The sequence below is a fragment of the Heloderma suspectum genome, chromosome 5, assembly GCF_057233095.1.
Source record: "Heloderma suspectum isolate Gila_16-S chromosome 5, 16-S_ref, whole genome shotgun sequence".
Taxonomy (NCBI): Eukaryota; Metazoa; Chordata; class Lepidosauria; order Squamata; family Helodermatidae; genus Heloderma; species Heloderma suspectum.
The window spans coordinates 220,499,133-220,519,170 of NC_139462.1; the positions used below are offsets into that span (position 1 = coordinate 220,499,133).

Genomic DNA, 20,038 nt, shown 5'->3' on the forward strand with positions numbered 1-20,038 from the left:
TTTTTTCCTGGTAGTATATAAATAATTCAAATACATATTATTGATTTCCATTCATACTATGATATTCATCCTCCCTTGTTTTGTTGCTTTTTCACCTCTAACATCTTGCTGCAGTTGATCTGAATAAACTGAAACTCAATCCAGATGAGACGGAGGTACTGTTAGTGAGTGGTTCGTCTGCCTGGCTAGGAGATATTCAACCTGTTCTGGAGGGGGTTGCACTCCCTCTAAAGAATCAGGTTTGTAGTTTGGGGGTGCTCTTGGACCCAGAACTGTCACTTGAGGCACAGGTGAACTCAGTGGCACGGAGCACTTTTTATGAGCTTAGGCTGGTATACCAACTACGCCCTTATCTGGACAGAGTTAGCCTAGATACAGTTATCCATGCTCTGATAACTTCTCGTCTGGATTACTGCAATGTGTTATACATGGGGCTGCCTTTGAAAATGGTCTGGAAACGTCAGCTGGTCCAAAACAGGATAGCAAGATTGTTAACAGGGACTGGCCAACAAGCTCATATTTCGCTGGTACTTTTCCAGCTGCACTGGCTGCCAATCCATTTCCAGGCCCGATTCAAAGTGTTGGTATTAACATTCAAAGCCCTTAACAGCTTGGGGCCAGGTTATGTGAAGGATCGCCTCCTCCCATATGTGCCTGCCTGGACCTTAAGATCATCCTCAGCAGCCCTTCTCTGTGAGCCCCTGCCAAAGGAAGTGAGGCAGGTGGCTACTAGGAGGAGAGCATTTTCTGCTGTGGCACCCCAGCTGTGGAATGAGCTCTCTAGTGAGGTTCGCTTGGCACTAGGGATGTCGGAGAATTTCTCCACGAATCTCCGGGAGGTGGAGAAATTGGTGGAGAAACGGTCCGCCATCCCCCCGCCACCCCCCCGGAATGGGACTTACCTTTGTCGAATGTCCCTGGTGCTGGCGGCTCCCGGCGGCGGTGGCCCGTCTTCCGACCAGCTGCCGCCACCATTTCCCAGTAAAAAAAAAACAACGACAACAAACGTGATAGGCTACGTAAAGATTTACGTAGCCTATCACGGCTAGATTTTCAAAAAACACCATGATAGGCTACGTAAATCCTTACGTAGCCTATCACGGCTGACTTTGGGAGGGGGGGGGAAGCACGTACGCAAATGGCGGAGCCCTTGGGCGCCGCCATTTGCGTTTCTTATTTGGGCACAGGTAGTCTACGTAAACATTTACGTAGACTACGGCGAAAATAAGGGCAACGCAAATAGCGTTGCCCTTGTTTTTGCTGTAGTCTACGTAAATGTTTACGTAGACTACACATGCCCAAATAAGGAATGCAAATGGCAGCGCCCATGGGCGCCGCCATTTGTGTACACGCTTTTTTTTCCCCCCAAAGTCAGCCATGACAGGCTACGTAAGGATTTACGTAGCCTATCACGGCTGACTGCAGGGACGCAAACGGCGGCGGCTACGGCCGCCGCCATTTGTGTCCTGGCAGGAGATGAGATTCGCGGCCGGAGGGACGGGACGCCTCCCCCCCGGGCAGAATTTCAGCCGGAGGGACGGGGCGCCTCCCCCCCGGCCAGAATTTCGGTCGAAGGGACGGGGCGCCTCCCCCCTGGCCAGAATTTCGGCGGGGAGGGATGGGGTGCCTCCCACCCCGCCCAGAATTTCAGGGGGAGGGACGGAGCGCCTCCCCCCCACCGCGAAGCAAGCTGCGGGATAAGGTAAGGGACTTTCGTCCATCCCTACTTGGCACCTACATTGTATTCCTTCTGGTGAAGACCTTTTTATTTTCCCAGGCATTTTAGCTTTGTAGACTTTTAGCTTTGCAGTTTTAAATCTGTATTTTAAATCTCTGCATTGCTGCTAGGTTTTACTCTGGTTTTATTCTGGTTGTATTGTTATATTGTGGTTTTAATGTTTTTATATTTTATATTGTTTTACTGTGTGCTTTTTGATTTTTGTGAACTGCCCAGAAAGCTTCGACTATTGGGCAGTATAGAAATGAAATAAATAAATAAATAAATTGATCCTCCAGTAAGTTTGCATTTGCTACTGTATAAATTCATGACCAGACAGTAACAGCAATTTCCAAATAAATTACTATTTAAATAGTATTTTAAAAAAAGAAGAGAGACAGTGACAAAAATTAGGGTGACAAGAACCCCTTAAGGTTGTGAGGATGTGGGCCACTCTGAGATACAGAACTCAATTTATCGCCTTTGATTGCTTCCTCATGTGGCCAGAAGACCACATTTTGTGAGCCAAACATAAGAGAACATTGACCACTGTTCAGAAAGCAGAATAACATTAAAAAAAAATATGGAGCACTCCAGGGAAGACCTAAGTAATTTAATCCCAGTTGGAAGAGATTGAAGAAAGAGGAATCAAAGGAAAGGCTGAAATTAATAAAAGCAGACTCTACTAGGCTTCCAGCTAGGGAGAGTGCAGTGGGACTCCCAAATACAGCATTTAGCATTTAAATGACTAACATACCCCAGAAATACTTAAAACGCAAAAAAAGACTGCCAGCAGGGAAGGAGCAGCACTCTTTGTTATTACCAAAGTGCTAACAATCAGTTTCTTCACAGAGAGTTCACATGACAATGAAGCTCTCATATTCCTTCTGTTCTTTTCCCTCAGGGCTGCCTTCCATCTTATTTTTCCCTATTTCCATCCTTAAGACACATATAGGGAAGTGGCCAAATAGCACCCAGAGATGGGCAAATTCTAACTCATGAACAGCCAGACAAGTTCAAAGGCCACTTCTTCACACAATGCATAATTAACTTATAGAATTCACTACCGCAAGATAGCCGCTAGCTTAGGTGGAATTAGACAAATTCATTGGGGGTGGGGAAGATCTATCAACAGCCATTATTAGCCATGGTAAGTAAACAGAACCTCTACATATAGAGGTACTGTACCTCTGAACATTCAGCTATTTAGTAAGTTCCCTGAAAGATAGTATTGGTGTTTACATTACACGAGAAATTCATGGCCAGCCAGAAACATGCAAATTTATTTATTTACCTACTTACAAAATGTATAGAACACTCTATGGGCCGGTTTGCATGATTACTGCAGCCCACTGTGGCTTATTTAAGCCACAGTGGGTTAAGGAGTGTGCAGGCCACCCTTTTGAATATTCAAGCCATGGCAAGTGGTTGCTGTGGCTTATTGTGTCATGTGCACCCAGCAAGACTGGCTTATGCAAGGGTTAACCAACCCTCACATAACCCTAAAACAATCCATGTTGTTGAACCCTCACATAAGCCACCCTCGCTGGGTTCGCACAACACAATAAGCACCTGTCCACCATGGCTTGAATATTCAAAATGGCCACTAGCAAGCACCGCAACCCACAGTGGCTATGGTGATCATGAGAACCCAGTCTGTACCTAGCAAGATTCCCAAGCAGTGAACAATCAAAAGAGAAAAAGAATCAAAATACAGAACAAAAATATTTAAAATCAGGTTAATGCCAATAAAACTATGCCTGGTCATTCAGGAAAAGTTTGTTTAAATAAAAATGTCTTAAGCTGGCACCGAAAACAAAACAGTGTTGGCGCCTGCCTGACATTAGCTGGCACGGAGTTCCACAAAAAGGGAGCCAATACACTGAAATCTCTACTTCGAATGGATACCGAATGGACTGCAGGTCCATGCAGAACTACCAGGAGCACTTCATCTGATGACCTCAGTGATGGGGTAAGCTGGTAATGCGAGATCTTGCCACACAATGCCATGAAATACTCACCACATTAATATGAATATAAAAATAGCCATATGTCAAGTTTACCACGCTAACGAATACCCTGAGAATCAGCCTGGAGAAGTGACTTGCAAACCAGTCAAAAACACGTCGAATTTACAGTTTATTCTCTCCTCCAGATATTTTTCACCTACTTCCTTACACATCTTAAGGAAAAGCAATGTGTGAAGCATCTGTCAAAGTTTCAATTCTTCCCCCCTTTGCACCACTGACTGCATTTGGTGAATCATATCCTAGTTTAATAAGTTGTGAGATGTATGAGCATGTTGTCCGTACATGCAGCGTTGGATTGTAAAGCCCCATCACTTGGGTCAAAGAGTCACTTGAGTAATGAAGAGGTGTGAGACTGTATTATTCAAGGTCAAAAGTGTATTTAAAGTTTTTGCTTATTAATTTTGTATAAGGAATACACGCCAAAAAGCTTGATATATAGATGTCCAGAAGAATTTATATACTTAGGTTCAATTAGCCAATTTTGAGAAAGGAGTTGTCTTCTTAAAGGTATGATTCAGAATTGATCTTATCTACCTTGAAAGGTATATATTTAGACCTTTATAGGGAGATGTTTTAATTCTATAGGAATGTTTAGTAACAATGAGTTAATTAAGACTATGAGCCTTAATTTATGGGACAGTAGATATGAGATAATCCCTTACTCGCCCTTGTTAGTACAAGACCAGAGGATGAACTCATCTAAAACATGTTTTGATGTAGGCTTTGTTTAAAGCGTATTGGGGAACAATCCTATGGGCTGTGGACAGAGTCTGGCGGGGCCATAGGATATTTCAGATTCCTGGATCTGAGGTCAGAGACACTGTTCCAACCTCAGAGCCAGGAATCCAAGCCCCCTCCCCCTTCCCCTTGCAGCTGGAGTGGAGAGAACCGTGCCAGCTGCCTCTCCTTCGGAGGGAAGGTAAAGGGTGTCCCTGTGGGAGGGGACGGGACTGGAGAGGCTGGCTGATGCCATATCCACAGGCCACCCCAGCCTCCTTCCCTCCGCCTCTACGACAGCTCAGCTAGACAAACGAAAAAGCCCATCTTGCTGAAATGCAGAGGGGGAGGCGCAGCAGAGGTGATGATTGCCTCCGTCACCATCTATAGTGTTATAGATGTGCAGAGTGGGACACTATAGAGTCTCCCACTCTGCACAGGATACTCATAAGTCTCTGAGTTCAAAGGCTTATGAGTAACAAGGGCAGATCCAATAGAGTTGCACCCTTAATTATCTATATATGGTTAACCAGCAGCCAAAGGCTTCCTAACAGGAACTATAGATTGACAACACTCAGTGAAGTCCAAAATTCATAACACATATTCTCACTAACTACATAGAGTAACGCGGAGTATCCAGTGCTGTCGTTCTGCTTGCACCAGTGACATAGCACTAGCATAAGCAACCTGTAGCACAATGCCAATAGTATATGCTGGAGCCACAGATTTTTCTGGAAAATCCATCACTCCAGCATACGCTACTGACATTGAGCTAGAGGCCACTTACACTAGCACTATGTCAATGGTATAAGCAGAGTAGAAGCATTGGATATTGCCCTATATGATTAGAGAAACTCTGTTGGTGGTATCCCTACCCAAGTGCAGAGGAGTCCATCAGAATAGATGTAAGAGATGGTACACTTTCTGTTAAGAGAAGATAGTACCACTGAAGACCATGTTTTAAAGCTCTGTTCCTCAGTAGGCCACTTATCACATTTCTCCAATCAAGCCACTATGCCTCAGTGCCTCCCCCTCTATGCACCTGCATCTGAGCTCCCCATGGCTGCCCAGTTGTCACCTAGTCCCAGTAAGCAAAGTATCCTGCGGAAGCATGGCAGCCTGTACTGGCTTCCAGGCACCATCTTGAGAAGCATCTGCACCAAGAAGGAGATGGGATGGTCTACTGGAACAATTTAGTTGAGTAACACTGTGTAGAACACAGCTGTGTCAAACTACTGTATATCCAATTTCTACATATGTTTAATAAATATAACAAGTCAGTTTGAAATGAACAAGTCAAATCAATGATTCCTTAAGAAGTTTATTGTCTCATTACTGGCATCCATGTCAATGGAGAAGCCAAACGCTTCTGTAATGTTTGTGTGCTTATGTATGTACACATGTTGCAAAATTAACTTTAGGACATATTTTGGTTGGCAGAAGCTGCAGGCTGGAAACCCAGAAATGACCATCTCACCTCAAATGGCTTTCGTATTACTCGTAGAAGTAATACGAAATCAGACTGTCAGTGTAGACAATACTGCCTAGATGGATCAATGATCAGTATAAGGCAGCTTTCCCTGTCTTTTTGAGATCTGTGGATGAGACCTTGCTCCATATCCCATTATAAACTAGGTCAGTTAGGACACAGAACAAAGCTTTCTCTATGGAGCATTCTAAGGCCTCCTGTGATGAGTTTGCAAAGCACTTTGCAGATAAAATCGACCAGATCAGGAGTGCTATTCCATGCGCTGTGGATACAGTTAGTGAACGAGGGGCGGCCAGTGGCAGACCGGTTGTGTGGGATCGGTTCCAGCTTCTTCCTTCTGAGGAAGTGGACAAGGTGCTTTCATCTTTAAGGCTGATCACCAGATTACTCAATCCTTGCCCATCTTGGCTCATTATAAGCTGCAGGGAGAGACTTAGGGAGGGGATCAAGGCGGAGGGAGCGATGCCATCAGCCCTCAAGGAGGCGGTGATAAGACCACTGCTAAAGAAGCCCTCCTTGGATCCCCAAGGCTTGAACAACTTTCGCCCAGTCTCAAATCTGCCGTTTTGGGGCAAGGTGATTGAGGGGGTGGTGGCTTTGCAGTTGCAGGTACACTTGGAAGAAGCTGATTATCTGGATCCATTTCAGTTGGGCTTCAGGCTTGGGCATGGGACAGAAACAGCCTTGGTTGCCTTGGTGGATGATATGGGAAAAGCTCTGGATAGGGACAAATGCTCCTTCCTTGTTCTCCTCCATCTCTCAGTGGCTTTTGATACCATCAACCACAGTGTCCTCCTGGACCGCCTGGAGGGGTTGGGCATAGGGGACACCGTATTACAGTGGTTCCGTTCCTTCCTCTCTGGCAGGTATCAGAGGGTAGCTCTGGGGGAGGAGACTTCAGACCCTTGGCTGCTCACTTGCAGGGTGCCACAGGGTTCTATTCTCTCCCAGATGTTATTTAACACCTATGTGAAGTCGCCGGGGGCTTTCAGGAGGTTTGGGGTGGAGTGTCACTAATATGCAGATGACACGCAACTCTACCTCTCATTTAAACCCTCGCCAAGGTTGGCTATAGAAACCCTGTCCGAGTGACTGGAGTTGGTGAGTGGCTGGATGGAAAGGACTAAGTTGAAACTGAACCCTGACAAAACCAAAGTACTTTTTGTGGGAGACAAGGGGAGGTTGGGGGAGGTTGGCCTGGTGTTCGGTGGGGTGCAGCTGCCCCTGAAGGACCAGGTCCGCAGTCTGCGGGTCATTTTAGATTCCCAGCTGTCCATGGAGGCTCAGGTGTCAGCCGTGAGCCAGGTGGTGCTGCACCAGCTCCATCTGATACAGCAGCTGCACCCCTACCTCCCTAACCATCTGCACCCATCAGTAGTTCATGTCCTCGTCTCCTCTCGCCTAGACCTCTGTAATGCACTCTACGTGCGGTTGCCCTTGAAGATGGTTCGGAAGTTGCAGCTGGTGCAGAACATGGCGGCCCACCTGATTAAAGGTCAATGCCAACACCTGATTCAAGGTGTTGGCATTGACCTTTAAAACCCTATATGGTTCCGGCCCAGTCTATCTTAAGGAGCGCCTCCAACAACACCAGGGACACTGCTCAATGAGATCAGCCTTGGAAGACCTTCTGTCTGTCCCATCTGCCAGGACAGCTAGGCTGGTGAGGACTAGGGAGAGGGCCTTTTCTGTGGTGGTCCCCACTCTGTGGAATTCCCTCCCTAGTGACCTCCAACATGCCCCCTCTTTGATGACCTTCTGCTGGGCTTTGAAAACCTGGCTGTTCAGGTGGGCATTTGGGGTGGGTTAGGGGTTTGTTTGTTTTTTGAGCAATGTTGTTTTGTTCAGTTGATTATGTAAATTTATTGTATTTCACATTGTTATTTGTATTGTACGCCACCTAGAGTGGCCGGATAGCCGGCCAGATGGGCAGCTAATAAATCTAATAAATAAATTTTTAAAAATAAATATGGTGGCGTTTACACTGTGGAACCTGCTCCCTAGGGAGACCTGCCAGGCCTTCACCCTTAATTCCTTCCACCAGCAGGTACAGTCTCGTGTACAGCAGGTACACGAGAGAGCACTCTAAATTTGGGTAAGCAACTATGTATAGTAAAGCAACTAAAAATACGTAAAATAAGCCAGGCATTTTTTCCACATCAATGTATGATATACTATATTGAAGCTTGCTGTGGCATGAGGAAAGTCAGCTGTTAGCTACCTCCTTGCCCTCTAGAGACCAGCAGTGATCAGAACTATTCACACTGATGGAATGAAACAGAAATCAAGTGAGCTCCACCGGCATGAATGCTTCGAAAATCATGATCTAGTCATCATCTTCTCAAAATGTGTGGGACTGGCTTAAGAGGCCAGTATAACCCAAGTGTGGGTTTGCAGTTTTCAACCAAATATACATTAGTAATTCTCCAACCCCCCAAAATCTACCCTAAAACTATACCTTATATAAAGGGCGCCGAACATCAATGGGACAGTTCTGTATAACTTCATCAACCACATCTGAAATGGACTCCATGAAGTCTGGGTTGGCAAACTAAAAAAATATATGTGGGCAGAGACACCATGATTGGCTAAATTATACAAGCACAGCGACATAGGAGAAGTCAAAAGGCTAGAGAAGCCTTGCTTTTAAGCACTCCCCTGGTAGGCACATGAAACAGGTATTAGGCACAGGTGCATGCAGATGAGTGGGCTGGCACAGAAAGCAGGCAGGCTGCCAGGAGGAAGCCCCCTTCTCTGCACACTGCATAGAAATGTGCTGGGTTGCTGGAGGAGAGCCATCTCTCTCCCCTGTCCCTCACCCCAGCAAGCTAATAAAATATTGTGCAGGCTAGAAACTTTGGGGGGCTGATTTACAAGCCTGAGTTAAAGAGACAAAAACTAGGGGAGTGTGTTAGCCTATTGTACCAAGACACAGTTAAGAGTCCTGTGGCATTCTGAAGACTAACAAGGTGTCCCAGCATGACCATTTGCAGCCAAGAGCCTATTTCATCAGATCTACCCAGCTGACTCTGCAATTGCAGCTCTTTGCATCTTAAGCCTCACATGCACAGCCATAATAGCCATTAACACCGCTGGCCTACCAACAGTTTCACCCTATAGATAATCAGAGGTTGTTAACTAACTGCTGTCAAGAATTATCATCAGTTCAAGCACCACAGAATGCATCTGCAGTAATTTCAACTAAAGCAATATGAGGAAGGGCATTTTGTAATACATCTTGCTATTATTTGGCCACAAGGTGGTGCTCTGCCTCCAGAGGTTCTATTACATCTCTCTTCATATTACTACTAGTACTATTATTGCAGCAGGCTTACCTCTGGATGAAAGAAGATTTCTGGCCCAAGGAATCTTTCATAGCCAACATCTATAATAAATTTATTTCTGTTGATTGCATGGATGCCTGTATATTGCTTTACCCACTTGCGTGGATCTATATCATACTTGGCAAATTCTTTTGCTATGTCAGGGCAAATGTAACAGTACTTTTCCTGTTAAGAAATACAATGAAGAAGAAATACATTTATTTTATTGGATTAGAAGGATAGTCTGCCAAAGGTTGATTCTGAAACATAGCTGGAGAAGCCCAAACCAGGTTTAAATAGAAAATATTGCATATTCTGTGCATGTTTACTTGGTAGTAAGTCCACTTCAATGCAATAGTGTTACTCCCAAGTAAGTATGCATAGGATTGTGGCCCTAGACTTGCAACTGAGAAAAGAGAGGCAACTGGATCCAGAGCAGCTAGAAACAATCGTCTTTCATCCTAGCTGAAATATGCTACAGTCAACTACTTGTGAGAAAAACACACTCTGCACATGTTAAGAAGTACTATCATCTTCAAGTGATCTGCAGATGAAGAAAAGAGATAGTCCCATCCAACAGAGCAATATAGGAAACTCGAGTGTCAAGAGTTTGCCATCTAATCCAATTCAGGGGTTCAAACCCTTGGCTCAAGTTAAGCATAGAATTGAGTTTTCCATCAAAGTGAGTGGAGATGCAGCATATCTTTGTGTCTGTTCACATAATATATACTTCCTCCATGATACCAATCACACCAGCCTTGGGTACATGCTCCTATGGGCAATTCTGGCCAGCAGCAATTCCCATGACTGTGGCAGCTAAAAAAAATACAGACATGCACGCATGGATTCATGAATTGCTTCTAGCCATATCTGTCACTGTGACGGGATCCCTAAGACCGTTGGGACTTGTGCCATTGATGTTAATGTCCTTTAGTATGCCTGTCAAGTGGGACAAAGTTAGCTGGCTGGCTTTGCCACACTCACCAAAATCTCTTTTTATCATAAAGCGCAAAAGGACTAGAACTCTGAAGACATCTTGTTGAAATAGAACATACAGACCCATTGCCCTTGAGAGAGATATGTTTGTCAAAAATACTTTGCACGTTTATTTATTTATTTATTTATTCCATTTATACCCCGCCTTTTTTCCTCTTGCAAGGAACCCAAGGTGGCTTACATTATCCTCCTCCTCTCCATTTTATCCTCACAACAACAACCCTGTGAGGTGGGTTGGGCTGAGAGTCTGTGACTGGCCCAAAGTCACCCAGTGAGCTTCCATGGCCAAGTGGGGACTAGAACCCGGATCTCCCAGCTCCTAGTCCAACACTCTCACCACTACACCACGCTGGCCTCTGCCGTCCCCTTCTCCTTTTGCCTTCAGTCTTTCCCAGCATCAGGGTCTTTTCCAGGGAGTTTTCTCTTCGCATTAGGTGGCCAAAATATTTGAGCTTCAGCTTCAGTATCTGTCCTTCCAATGAGCACTCAGGGTTGAGTTCCTTTAGGATGGACTGATTTGACCTCCTTGCAGTCCAGGGGACTCGTAAAAGTCTTCTCCAGCACCACAGTTCGAAAGCATCAATTCTTCGGCGCTCAGCCTTCCTTATAGTCCAGCTCTCACAGCCATACATTACTACTGGGAAAACCATAGCTTTGATTAGACGGACCTTTGTCGGCAAGGCGATGTCTCTGCTTCTCACTATGCTGTCTAGGTTTGCCATAGCTTTCCTCCCAAGGAGCAAGCGTCTTTTAATTTCATGGCTACAGTCACCACCTGCGGTGATCTTGGAGCCCAAGAAAATAAAATCTGTCACAGCTTCCATTTCTTCCCCTTCTATATGCCAGGAAGTGATGGGGCCAGATGCCATGATCTTCGTATTCGGCAGTACAGAAATGTAATAAATAAATAATAAAATTCTCCCATAGCAGCAATTTGGGTTCCATCTCCTCTTGCTTTCAAGAATGGTTTCCCTTTTGTTACATATTTCTGCTATCAACCATGTTCCTTATGAGCCAAAAAAAGACACAAGATTCTACACAAGGTGACAGGAGCTGATCCTGTCTATTCTTTTCCCCTAGTTCCAATAGCTCTAACAGCATGGACGGCACAGCAGGGAGAGCAACCTAAGGCCTGTGAGCCTAATTTGGCCTGTGGAGGGTTGGGCACCCTCTATGGGCATCTCCCCTCCCCAACCCTATCCCCTGGCTTGAAAGCCTGGGGAGGAGGTGGGGGAAAGGAATTCTTTCCTGTTATCAGAGATAACAAGGGGATTCCCCCCAGACTCAGATGGTTCCTACAAGCCCTGGGCAAGTCCTTTCCTACGGGGCTCATGCCCCAATTGTGACACAAGCAGCACAAAGAGACACCCAACTAGGCTGGCATCATAGGAGCTGACTTGCAAACACTGGCCAAGTCCCTTTCTCCATGCATAGAGAGGTACAAAGGGAGAAAATAATGCAGGGTGGGGTTAGATGATGTCACTGCTGCGGAAGGGCTTTGGGGAGGGCCACGCCCTCTTGATATCATCCAGCCCACTGGCTTGATCCGGGAAGGGGGAGCAATCGAGCCCTGGACCAAAAGACACTGCCTGCCTCTGTGCTACAGCCATGGCAGAAGGCAGCCACTATTAATAAAATATTTCAGGGGTGGGGGAAATACTGAACTAAACAGTGGAAGTTCAGTTACAACAAAGTTATTTTATTTAAATAATTTCCAGAGGTTGGGTTAGTCTCTTTGTTAGTCTCTTGCAGCAAAAACAACCGTGTCTTGTGGCACCTTTAGGGTTAACAAATTATCATAATAAATGTATAGTATAACCGCCTAAGCATTCTGTTTACAAATTCAAGGGTTAAGTGTAGCACACATATAGACCATTTTAGTTGTTCAGATATTTTAATAAACTGGCATGATCTTTCATGGGTTACAACCCACTTCATCAGATGCTACAAGTGGAACAAGTCCTACAAGCATCTGATGAAGTGGGATGTAACTCACCAAAGCTCATGTTAATTTATTAAAATATCTGAACAACTACAGCCACAATCCTATGCATGTTTAGACAGAAAGAAGTCCTACAACTCCCAGCATTCCCCAGCTAGCCATGTTGGCTAGAGAATGCTAGGACTTGTAGGACTCTTTTCTGTCTAAACGTTCATAGTTAGTCTATATGTGCGCTACACTTAACCCCTGAATTCATAATAAATTTGTTAGTCTTTAAGATGCCACAAGACTCTTTGTTGTTCATATTAAAATGATTCACTGACAATCTCTTAGATATTTCTGGGGAATCAGGTTAGTTTCACAAAAGTGTTTACCTTTATGGCCTTAGCTGTCTCCAACGATTGTTCAGGCGGAATTCCCACCTCCCTCTCCCTGAGGAGATGTTGAATGAAATACGTAATATCTCTACCTGCAATGGGGATATGTTTGATGCAACTGCCAATTACATAGCCTTCTGCCTATAGGAGGAAAAAAACTTCATGAACAGCAACGAATACAACATTTGCTGTTACTTAGCCATCTTAGCTCAAAGAAACCACATTGACAGTATTTATTAATATTATTGATTGAATTAATACATTTACTAATTGCCCCTCTGCCTAATAGGCACATAAGGTGATACAGAAATCAAATAATGCAATAATAAAACTCAAATCATAAAATCATAGGTCCAAAAAAATACTTCAGTACCATAAAATTAATATAAAAAATAAAGAATGACATTAAAATTAGAGAGAGATGTTAAACACCATTAAAATCTTTATAGAATGAAACCATCTTCACTGCCCATTGGAAGCACATTAAAGAGGGTGGCAATATAACCTCCTCAGGGTTTACAAGGCTACATATGTCTACTCAGATGTAAATCCTATTTAGTTCAATGGGGTTTACTCCCAAGTGGGTATGGGATCGCAGCCACAAAGTTATTATTTGTTAAACCCCTATAAGTTCTCTAGGTATTATGTGAAAGCCTATTTATACAACTACTCTTGCAGGTGGGCAACGTTTTCTCTCCTGACCTGGACTGCACCACAGCCATAGCATATCAGTCCCTGAAATACCACCTCATGACCAGAAACCTCAATTTGGCATTGGTGTCACCAAAGAAAATTAGGCAGGCATCAACAGGAATGCAAAAACATGGCTTGTGCTCATGACAAATTATCAGAACAATCCATTTGTCAAATGTGCGGTGTAATTCAGGCTAAAAAGTCGGGGGCAGATGCAAGCAGTACGGTTATATGACTCCAATTTGACTTTCATTCTGCAAAGGGAATTTTAGCTTCTTCAGAGTCCCAAACGAATTAAACTAGCAACACAGTTTTAAAGCACGCCTTAAGGGAGAAAGAGCTATTTTAATCAACCTGGGCTTGAATCCAAAAAGCTACTTTTTGAGTACCTAAGGGTTTGCATATGCCCAGTGGGATTTTTGCCTTTTTCTTTCACCAGCAGGCCCCTTTCCTATACTGCACCACAAATTACTGCAGTGCACTCTATGTAGGGCTGACTTTGAAAAGCATTTGGAAACTACAGCTGGTGCAAAATGCAGCAACTGAAACAAACTCTGGACCTTGCTTTGTGGGGCATATTACTCCAGTTTTGAACAATCTCCCCTGCTTCTAGGTCACTTCTGGTTGAAGTGCTTATTATAACCTACAAAGTACTAAATTGTTTGGGACTAAGATGTATGAAGGACCACCTCCTCCTAAATGAATCTGTCTGCCCAGCGCATTCAACATCTGCAACCCTGGTCTATGTTCCACCAGCTTTGAAGGTGCTGTTGTCAGGGACACAAGATTTGCACTTCTCAGTTGTGGCACCCAGACAATGGGACTCCCTTCCCAAAGAGGGTGGGTTGGCCCCTTCTGTTACGAAGCTTACATGCATTGTTAAGACAATTTTATTTATGTAGGAATTTGGTCTGTGCTAATTGTTTTTCCTGCTCTGCTGTTTTTGGTTTAATGTGCTGGCTCCAGTTTTAATTATTTATTTTGCTTTTTTATACTCTTAACATTTATTGTATTTGCTCTTAATTTTTAATTTTAAATGGAAGCCATTTTGGGGGCCCTTGTGGAGTAAAACAAATAAACTACTTTTAAAACTGAATGGAGCTTCAAAAATTGCTTACTATTTAAAGTGGGAGGCTCCTGTTCAAGAAACAGGAAATCAAATTATCACTAGATGCATGGATCTAAGGCATAGATGCTTAGATCCTGGACAACTGAGTTCTTTCTTCAAGATACATGCTCATATTCTTTAAAGGGCAAACAACAACTTCATATTTGTTTGCATAGTGAACTTGAAAACATTATGATCTTGTTTGATATATGTGTTCCTTGCATTTTTATACTGAATGTTAAACACATTCGTTTAATAAATCTTTGCTTCTCTTATTCTTCTACAAATTCACAAAATAATGAGCCTGTGCTTTTTAACTAATGGTAAGCAAAGCCCCAAACACTGAACACAGATGATGCTGAGCATATATACCACATACCACTGGAATTACATGGGTCACACCATCACCACTGTCAATGACTGTTCCCGTTAAGGTACGATCCCCAACTTGTCGTGAAGTCCAAGATGCAGCTAAGGCTAACACCGCCTGAATGGGATTAAAGAATACAACCACAGCAATACAACATCCATAATCATCACCCAAATTTCCAGCCAAAGTAAGAACCAACAGATAAAGATTAAAAGCCTGAGAGCTTGTATAGCTTACTGTCTAAGAGTCCTAGCTGTGAAGCAGGAAGCCCCAAGTTCAAATCCAGAATCAGTTATCAGGTAGCCTTAGAGCTAAATTAGACACTAACTGTTTGCATTCAATTAACCTGCACATTTTTGTTGTGTAAATGCCAGCCAAGGAGAAGCCTGAGCAGCCAAAACTGCTATTTGCATTTGAAGAGAAACTTCTATTGGCCCCAATGCAGATTTCTCTTGAAATGCAAATAGCAGCTTTGGAGAGGCAAACTTTCCCTGGACAGTGGCAGGCAGACAAAGAGTTAACTTCTCCTTCCCATCCCCAGGGTCCTGAGGCTGCTATTAACATAACAAAAAATGTGCACATTAATTGTATTCACACAATTAACATCACATCTAGTTTGGACCACAGGAAAGTCACTGGGATTTTCTTCGAATGGCATCTTGTGATGCCATTCTAAGAAGGTCCTGCCCCAGTATCATTAGATTTACAATGTCATCTGGGTCAAGGCCTCCCCAGATGCAAAATTTATTGTTTTACGTGTTTACACCAACAATGCTAACACTGTATCATAGGTGCCACCCCCAAAGAACAAGTCTCACTAAGTGTAAGTAAAACAAGAACAGCCTCTAGATGCAGTTGCAGCACCATCAGTAGTAAAGAAAGGGATCATGGCATCCGCCCCCCATGCTGCCCTATACCAGTTAGTGCAGCATCTGTTGGAGCAGAGAGCTGCTCCTCCTTCCTTCCATCTTGGTTCTGCGCATGTATTGGTGGTACCAGGCGGACTGCCTTGACCTAACAAGACACTGCCTTGGGAGGGGGCAGGGGAGGGGGCTAACCACACCTGCACAAAGGGACCGACTCAAAACGTTAGCCTCTGTCGAGGCACTAATTGGGGGACAGGGGGCTTTCAAAAATTCTCAGCATTGTGAGAGTCAGAGAAGGCTTGAAGAAGGGAGGAGGGCATCCCTCTCACCTGTACCTACTCTGCAGTGGTTTACAAAACATCTGGCTGAGCCTCCACTCCCAGCTAGGAGCTTCAAAGTGTGCAACAATGTAAACAAATATTAATTTGTTGTGGTACTTGTGCTCCAACAGAACAAGGAAGTGCAATTTTTTTAAAGCCCAGGAATAAGCCCTTCTTCCACCCTATCTGCTCCTCCTCAAATTTGCTTCCTCAACCACCTGTCTCCCTCAACCCCCACTCCATCTGGGAGATACCCTGTCTATTGTGGATAAAACATCCTCCTGGATTGGAAGTGGGGGAGGAGCCCAGAAATGCAGAGGAAGGAGTAAGGAAACCATTTTAGAACATGATTAAAGAGCCCACTCGCTTTTGCCTTTACTGTGGGGTAAAGCACTATATTAGATGCAATGTGGAACCAAAGTGGCTATTCTGCTTCCTGCATATCGCACAAGAGCAATGCCTCTGCAGTTAGGGGCTCGAGACCAGAAGCAGCCCGGGGTAAGAATGCTTAAAACAAATACATAATATTTTTTTAAAGGATCATCATATTTAGCAACAGTTTCACCATCAAAATAAGATATTCCTTAGGTAATACGCATAGCAAAGTCCATTCTTTCCTCTGTTAAGGCATTACTCCAGAAAAGATAGATTAATTTTTTACCTGAACAGCAATGTAAAGTCCTGGTACATTAAAAGATTCAAACATGATTTCGGCAAGGTATTCTCTGTTTTCAGGAGTGTTCAGTGGTGGTTCAGTCTGTTTGTAAATGACATTATTACGTTACAAAGACATATAAAACGTATTTTATTAAGTCTGGTCTTGATACCAGAAAGTTTATTGAGGTTCTCAGAATACTAAAAAGTGAAGGACAGGAAAGTCCTATGTAAAACCTGGAGTGTGAATCCCCAGTCTAAAAATAAAAGTTCTTATACTGTTCCTAAATATATATATAAATATTTGGTTGCATGTGTGAAGGGTAGATCTTGAATGATACACTTTTGGCACATGTTTGACTGTTATTTAATATTAGAGGTCTGCTTAATCTACTGACCTCAATAACCGGTGTAACTCAAAAGCCAGGCCAGAATATTGAATTTGGAATTTTATCAGGCACACAGGGTCCAGTTCTCTGTATAAACAAAGTTTACCTGAGGATACCATTTACTAAAACATAAATGATTCTATCAGTGCTTGCAGACGTTATTTTTGTGGGAGGGCGGAAACAAATGGCTTTCCTTATGTCTGCACCGATCAAAAGAATACTTGGGGAAAGACAATAGGGCTCTAAACTACTTTCCTAAAACACAGGTGGACAACCTGCAGCCTACAGTCCCACCTTCTTTTCCCCACCACCCAGCTGATCAGCCATCAGCTGGGGGGCATGGGACAGATTGCTGGTTCCCTGCTGCTATGAGCAGCAGGAAATCAGATATCTGGATCAGGATTGCTGGGGGTGGGAGGGAGAGTCTGTAAACTCCTCCATAGTGACCCCATCCCCTGATCTCAGCAGGAAGGGAGGGGAGATTTAAACCTCCAAACCCCTGCATGCTGAGATATGGGTGCATATGCAGAACAGTGTGTGTGTGCGCACACATGCATACTCATGTATGTGCACACATGCATGCAGCCTTCAACTAACCACCCGGCACTGCATGCGGCAGGTAAAGCAAAAAGATTGCCCAGCCCTGCCCTAAAATAATTATTTCAGCTAATTAAAAGGGTTGCGGACTCTTCCTTGAGTTACTATATAGAGATGCTGGTCAGCAGGAAGCATTGTTGAGGCTTCTTCCTCCAGAATAGATTTCTTTGTTATTTGTGAATTAATGTTCTCCAACTTATTGACTGGGTTCACACATGATAACCACACTCAAGGTTGAGAATGGGTTGAATGTGGGTTGCCGTTGAACTGTGGGTTGTTATTGAAATGTGGGTTGTCGTGTTGTCTGAACCCAGCCACACTAACAAACCATGGTTTGTTAACTACTAACTACCCGTGAAGAGAACCATGGCTTGTGGTTGGGTTGTGAACTGTGGATTGTTTGTGGTTAAGAAATCATGGTTTGTTATCGCAGCTCGGTTCAGACAACATAACAGGGGAGGGGAAGGCTATGTGCACGTCTGTCTGCGTCACTGTATGCAAGCACATCCCCCAACCCACTACCCATCATTGCATGTGCCGTCAGGGGCAAAACAATTGCCCACTCCTAGTATAAGTCAAAGTCTATGAATAAACTTTGAGGTCAAATGGAATCAATAGTCATGGGATGCAACGTTTGTCTCCCAGCACTAATGTGTGGACTGGAAGCCATTTGCAGGGTTGGCAGACAGAGTTTAACTTTACACTCACATACTGATTCTCCCCTCCAAATACCCTATAGGCAGTTTTTATGCTTGTTTTTTCCACAGCTGAGCTTCAAGACTGATTGGGGAGATATGGCAGGGCAGAGTGGGAGATAGAATATCTACCCCCTCCAACCAATCCTCCCCTGCAAATGCTCCCCCAAATCTATATCTACACTACTGTAGAAACCAAGGGTTTAGGGGCATGCATTTGTCATATGCCACATGAGCGGAAGTTACATCTGAGTTTCAAGACCCTTCCTAGCTTGGAAGTCTGGCCAGCAATCCTACAAGCTAGGCTTCAGCAGTATGCAAACCGAGAACTACCGGAAGTACAAGCTGGGTTTCGAAGAGGCAGAGGAACTAGAGATCAAATCACCAACTTTCGCTGGATCATGGAGAAAGCAAGAGAATTCCAGAGAAACGTCTATTTCTGCTTCATTGACTACGCTACAGCCTTTGATTGTGTAGATCACAACAAACTCTGGCAAATTCTGAAAGAGATGGGGGTGCCAGACCACCTTACCTGTCTCCTGAGAAACCTGTACGAGGGTCAAGAAGCAACAGTAAGAACCAGACATGGAACAACCAATTCGTTCAAAATTGGGAAAGGAGCACGACAAGGCTGCATATTGTCGCCCTGCTTATTTAACTTATATGCAGAGTACATCATGAGAAACGCCGGGTTGGATGAATCACAGGTCGGAATTAAGATTGCCGGGAGAATTATCAACAACCTCAGATACGCAGATGATACCACCCTAATGGCAGAAAGTGAAGAGGATCTAAAGAGCCTCTTGTTGAGGGTGAAAGAGGAGAGTGCAAAAGCTGGTTTGAAACTCAACATTAAAAAAACGAAGATCATGGCATCTGGCCCCATCACTTCCGGGCATATCGAAGGGGAAGAAATGGAAGCAGTGACAGATTTTATTTTCTTGGGCTCCAAGATCACCGCAGATGGTGACTGTAGCCATGAAATTAAAAGATGCTTGCTCCTTGGGAGGAAAGCTATGGCAAACCTAGATAGCATAGTCAGAAGCAGAGACATCACCTTGCCGACAAAGGTCCGTCTAATCAAAGCTATGGTTTTCCCAGTAGTAACGTATGGCTGTGAGAGCTGGACTATAAGCAAGGCTGAGCGCCGAAGAATTGATGCTTTCGAACTGTGGTGCTGGAGAAGACTCTTACGAGTCCCCTGGACTGCAAGGAGGTCAAATCAGTCCATCCTAAAGGAACTCAACCCTGAGTGCTCATTGGAAGGGCAGATACTGAAACTGAAGCTCAAATATTTTGGCCACCTAATGTGAAGAGAAAACTCTCTGGAAAAGACCCTGATGCTGGGAAAGACTGAGGGCAAAAGGAGAAGGGGACGGCAGAGGATGAGATGGCTAGATAGCATCACTGATGCAATGAAGATGAACTTGAGCATGCTCCGGGAGAGAGTGCAGGACAGGAAGGCCTGGCGTGCTATGGTCCATGGGGTCACGAAGTGTCGGACACGACTGAACGACTGAACAACAACAACAAACTAGATCCACCTTTGGCCTGATCTGGTAAGGTTCTTCTTATGAAATAATGACAGACCAATTACAGTACCCAAGAACGCTGCAGTCAATTCATGTCGAAAAAAGAGGGCAAAACGGGAGCAAAGGGGATGAATGAAATGCAGCCATTTACAAGCCTGAAGGCAGAACTGATTTGGTACTTTGGTTACTTATATACATTCATTAAAAAAAAACAAAACCTAAA

The 20,038-nt window shown here is 44.2% G+C and overlaps 1 protein-coding gene across 5 annotated transcripts in view; it reads right to left on the bottom strand.

Annotated features, from left to right (window-relative positions):
• Positions 1-20,038, bottom strand: part of ACTR3B (actin related protein 3B) — a 47,118-nt gene that overhangs the window by 12,436 nt on the left and 14,644 nt on the right. For 3 of the 5 annotated variants that reach the window (XM_084859334.1, XM_084859332.1, XM_084859333.1), the window contains 5 exons: positions 16,610-16,705; positions 14,772-14,879; positions 12,589-12,732; positions 9,289-9,462; positions 8,412-8,504 (listed from right to left, as the gene is read on the bottom strand). In XM_084859334.1, coding sequence (XP_084715460.1) covers positions 8,412-8,504; positions 9,289-9,462; positions 12,589-12,732; positions 14,772-14,879; positions 16,610-16,705 — 615 coding nt within the window. Of the gene's footprint in view, positions 1-8,411; positions 8,505-9,288; positions 9,463-10,371; positions 10,910-12,588; positions 12,733-14,771; positions 14,880-16,609; positions 16,706-20,038 lie in introns of those variants that run through there. The other 2 variants (XM_084859337.1, XM_084859335.1) reach the window with 2 other exon arrangements.